Source organism: Octopus bimaculoides, chromosome 13 (genome assembly GCF_001194135.2).
Source record: "Octopus bimaculoides isolate UCB-OBI-ISO-001 chromosome 13, ASM119413v2, whole genome shotgun sequence".
NCBI lineage: Eukaryota > Metazoa > Mollusca > Cephalopoda > Octopoda > Octopodidae > Octopus > Octopus bimaculoides.
Genome location: NC_068993.1, coordinates 20099554 through 20105015, shown reverse-complemented (window position 1 = coordinate 20105015; position 5462 = coordinate 20099554). Strand labels below are relative to the sequence as shown.

The 5462-nt window shown below is 40.8% G+C and overlaps 1 protein-coding gene across 1 annotated transcript in view; it reads right to left on the bottom strand.

The window, feature by feature from the left end:
- LOC106880298 (ATP-dependent DNA helicase DDX11) overlaps window positions 1–5462 on the bottom strand; it is a 74119-nt gene that overhangs the window by 1214 nt on the left and 67443 nt on the right. Inside the window, exon 29 of the mRNA XM_014930172.2 lies at window positions 304–455. Coding sequence (XP_014785658.1) covers window positions 304–455 — 152 coding nt within the window. The remainder of the gene's footprint in view (window positions 1–303; window positions 456–5462) is intronic.

The window sequence follows — 5462 nt, the reverse complement described above, 5'->3', positions numbered from 1 at the left end:
ATATATATATATATAGATACACATACATAGATATATACACACATATATACATACATACATATATATACACATACATACAAACACACACAGAAAGAGGGGAAGAGATAAAGAAAGAGGAGGGGAGAGAGCTAGGGAGGAGAGAGAAAGAGAGAGAACTTTGATTATATTTTAAATTACAACTGCTGTGAAGCCAACTTTCTTTATGGTGTCTGGTAAGAAAATTACAACACCATGCTTCAACTATTAATCCTCTATTGTTCTCAACACAATAGGATGTCCAAGAACACATGGAAAGAGACATACCTTTGATATAGCCGCAACAGCTGGACCAAAGTTTTTGTTCTTCACATCTTTTTGTATCCACCCGGGTAGTTTGGCAGCCACACTTGGTCTTTGGTAGCGTCTGTCTAAAAGCAGAACAGTTGCATAGTCATTCTGATGACGAATGGCACGACCTGTAGAGAAAATGAAGTAAAACAGAATATTACTCTATTGCATAACCCCAGATTGAGCAGATCATCATCATCATCATCATCGTTTAACGTCCGCTTTCCATGCTAGCATGGGTCGAACGATTTGACTGAAGACTGGTGAAACCAGATGGCTACACCAGGCTCCAATCTGATTTGGCAGAGTTTCTACAGCTGGATGCCCTTCCTAACGCCAACCACTCCGAGAGTGTAGTGGGTGCTTCTACGTGCCACCGGCATGAAGGCCAGTCAGGCGGTACTGGCAATGATCTTGCTCGAATGTCTTTACATGTGCCACCGGCACAAGTGCCAGGAAGGCGACACTGGTCACAGGTGCCATCACGATTTCGCTTTCTATTATCAAAAGCATCCCAACCATAACCATCCAGTCTTTCATTGTAACTATGATGACAGTTTTAAATGTGTCCTTTTATTAGACTGTAGGATGTGATTTGAGACAAAGCTAGTTAGTACTTCTAGCAAACTAAGTGACTGCATTGAAGCCCCATCATTAGATCTATGAAATATTTTCAAATGTAATGACAGAAACATATTTAATTCTTTAGTCCAAACACTTTTCTGCAGGCTTCTCAATGCCATCAGCATTCACTGTATCCTTTACTTAGCCACAAAACCATCCTTAATTTTCAATCCCCATTTCTATTCTTTCTCTATGCACCTTGAAGGTATGCGCTAATAAGTCATCTCCACTACCCTGTCTCCTTTTCCTGCTCAGGTGCACATATATTGCCACTACAGGAAGACCTCTATTCCAGCCCCTCTTTCCTACTTTAGCCTCTTTACACCAGGTACAATCCACCTCTCTCAACACTGTGCTATCACTCAGTAATATGCAAGATAAAACTTCTTCATAAAGAAGTCTTATCTTGCATATTACTGAGTGACCCCACTAGTGCTGGGGGGGCCACAAAAAATGTACTCGATACACTCAGTATAGCAGCTGTATAAGTGGAATTAGATGCCGTATGCAAGAGAGAAGCCTACAATGGTTTGGTCATGTGATGTAGATGGGTGTAGAGAGCTCCATAGAGAAGCACCGATCACTCAGAGTGGATGGAACACATGGAAGAGGGAGACCCAGGAAGACATGGGATGAAGTACTGAAGGGCATTCTCAAGACACTGACACTTATGGAAGAGATGACAAAAGACCAAGATATCTGGTACTTTACTGTATTCAAGAAGACCTGGCAAAAGTGTTAATGCTGCTCCCCCTGTTAAAGAGGAATTGCCTGGGTGTAAGAGCCCTGTGCCAACACCATGTAAAAGCACCCAGGCCAGTGCCACGTAAAAAGCACCGAGTACACTCTGTAAAGTGTTGGCATTAACAAGGGCATCCAGCTGTAGAAACCATGCCATATTAGACTGGAACCTTGTGCAGCTCCTCTGCTTATCAGCTCCGGTCAAACCGTCCAACCCATGGCAGCATAGAAAATGAAAGTTAAAAAATGATGACAATGATGATGATATGGAATTGACAGTGGTTTGTTTACGTCCCTGTAACTCAGTGGTTCAACAAAAGAGACCAACAGAAGAAGCACTAAATTTATAAAAACCTAAGTTCTGGGAGTGATTTGTTTGACAAAACCCTTCAAGATGGTACCCCAACATGGCTACAGTCCAATGACTGAAACAAATAAAAAGATTTAAAAAAAAAAAAAAAAAAAAAGAAAGAAAGGTCAATCAGCTTGCTAGAAATAACACCCAAATTTTCTCAAGTCCCACAACACCATCAAAAAACAAAACCCCTAAAACACATAAGATTAGATAACCTTATATTTTATCTTTTTATCCTTTTAATTGTTTCAGTCATTAGACTGAGGCCATACTGGGGCACCACCTTGAAAAACTTTTAGTCAAATGAAATGATCCCAGTACTTTTGTTTTAAAGCCTACCTATTTTGTCAGTCTCTTTTATTGAACTGCTGCGTTACAGGGACATAATTACACTAATATCAGTTGTCAAGCAGTGGAGTAGGGGAACAAACACAGACACAAACATACACACACACATATATGATAGGCTTCGTTCAGTTTCTTATTTCTTTATTGCCCACAAGGGGCTAAACATAGAGGGGACAAACAAGGACAGACAAAGGGATTAAGTCGATTATAACGACCCCAGTGCGTAACTGGTACTTATTTAATCGACCCTGAAAGGATGAAAGGCTAAGTTGACCTCGGTGGAATTTGAACTCAGAACGTAGCGACAGAAGAAATACCGCTAAGCATTTCGCCCGGTGTGCTAACGTTTCTGCCAGCTCGCTGCCTTTCAGTTTCTGTCTACCAAATCCATTCACAGGACTTTGGTCAGCCCAAAGCCATAGTAGAAGACACTTGCCCAAGGTGCCACACAATGGGACTGAACCTGGAACCATGGGGTTGGGAAGCAAGCTTCTTGCCACACAGCCATGCCTGCGCCTATATCTCTAAAGTAGACAATCTCTAAAAGACAATGTCAAGACTGAAAGCATATTATAGGTATTCACCACCAGAACTGAGAAATGGGTGGGCTAAACAACAAAATGAAAGATGTAGGGCTTTTATGTAGGTTTTGTGCTGTATTAAAGATGTACAGACACTTCATTGTCAATCCTGATTCTAGAAATGCAGTAAAGACATCCAATGATTGGCCCAGTGTAAAGCTGTAAATCAGATGCTATTGTTCATCATTTGCTATGTAGACCAAATCTTTTATCTTTTACTTGTTTCAGTCATTGGACTGCAGCCATGCGGAGGCATTGTCTTGAAGGATTTTAGTCAAACACATTGACCCCAGGACACACGTTTCTTTTTTTTTAAAGCCTTGTAATTATATCATATTGGTCACTCTCGGAGTGGTTGGCATTAGGAAGGGCATCCAGCTGTAGAAACTGCCAGATAAGATTGGAGTCTGGTGTAGCCATCTGGTTCGCCAGTCCCCAGTCAAATCGTCCAACCCATGCTAGCATGGAAAGCGGATGTTAAATGATAATGATGATGATGATGATGGTCACTTTTGCCTAAGTGTTAAGTAATGGGGATGTAAACAAACAAACAAACACTGGCTGTCAAACTGTGTAGTGAGGTGGCAGATACAAACACATTGACATGTATATATGTCTGTCTGTCTGTCTGTCTGTCTGTATGTATGTATTCCCAGTGATGCGTAGAGTCCTTGAGCAAGACACTTCATTTTACATTGTTCCTGTCCACTCAGCTGACAAAATGAGTTGTACTTATAAATTAAAGGAGTGGCTTTGTCACATTCTGTGTCACTCTGAATCTCCCTGAGAACAAAGTTAAAGGTATGTGTGTCAGTGGAGTACTCAGCCACTTGCACATTAATTTCACAAGATCAACTGAAACCCCCATCATAGTGACCAACAGAGTGCCAGTTCTTCTTCTTTTATGCATGTATGAATGCATGTACGTATGATGGCTTCTACCTGCACACAGTTTCTGTCTATTAAATTTATACGCAAGGCATTGGTTGACCTAGGGCTACAGAAGACACCTGATCTGCACAACGGGACTGAATCCCCAAAGAAGTGGATACAAAGTGAGTTTCTTAACTACACAACCATGCCAGCACCTAAACACCTAACAAATTCTGAATTACAAGCAGATCATTAATTATGAAATCGTTGGTAAACTACATAAAAAAATACATGGTTTAATACTTCTAGATTATCTTACTAGTTAAAACAACAATATACTTCAAGACTAATACAATTAACTTTACTGTATTATGTACAAAACATAGAACATCACATATCACCAGAATCACAGGCCCATTGCAAGACTTTGGTACCTGGGGGTTGCTTCAGAATATTCTGGGAGGGCACTAATTTGTACTGTGGGAAGATTTTGGTAAACTGTATTTTCTAAATCTGAGGGCGCACGATTGAATAGTGAAGGGGCAGTACCATCCAGTGCACACCCTTAGTGATGGGCATGGTCTGTTGTTGTCACATTAGGAAGGGAGCATTAATGGCAACCTGCTGGCATTGGTTGGTCACTCTAATATCTCTCCAACCCCATCCCCCAAAAAAAAGACAGCTAAATTGCCTCGAATTACTACCCATAACTGCTACAAGAGCTGATGAAGAAACCTCAACATTGGCCGCTTAACTTATTATAAATAGTGTTAAAATTCACTCAAATTACACCATACCATAAACTCCCCCCCCCCAAAAAAAAAAAAACATTAGATGCCAACCAGGATACAAAATGCCGGAAAACGAGACAAGATGATCAAGGCTAGAATGCCTTTCATTGCATCATATCATATAAGCATAGGTTGTCTCAACCAGAACTGACCTGTGGGATAAATAACAACTGTCACCGCTACCACCACCATTACCACCACTACTTACCCCCACAATGATAACTATTACTGTATCTATGACACCTTCAATGAGTGTTAACTTTTATCAATTATTGCACCACCAAGAAAGACTATCAATGTAACTGGTACTACCACCAACATCTCCTGCTTCCCTCATCATCACCATCAACATCCACCACTGTCTTGACTGATTATCCTACATGATTTTAAATGATGGATCAAGCTCCTAGAAATAGCAGCTAAATTTTGCTCAAATCACACCTAAAATTTGTTTCAAAAGGAGGAAAGTTACATCAGACAAGGTAGTCCAAGGTACCTTAACACTTTAGCATTTAAACCAGCCATATCCGGCCCAAATACTTTAAATCTTTTATGTTTACACCAACCAGATCTGGCCTCTTACACCTACCCTACAATACCATCCTAAAAATATATAGGCGTAGGAGTGGCTGTGTGGTAAGTAGCTTGCTTACGAACTACATGGTTCCGGGTTCAGTCCCACTGCATGGCGCTTTGGGCAAGTGTCTTCTACTATAGCCTCGGGCCGACCAAAGCCTTGTGAGTGAATTTGGTAGACGGAAACTGAAAGAAGCCTGTCATATATATATATATATGTGTGTGTGTGTGTGTGTGTGTGTGTGT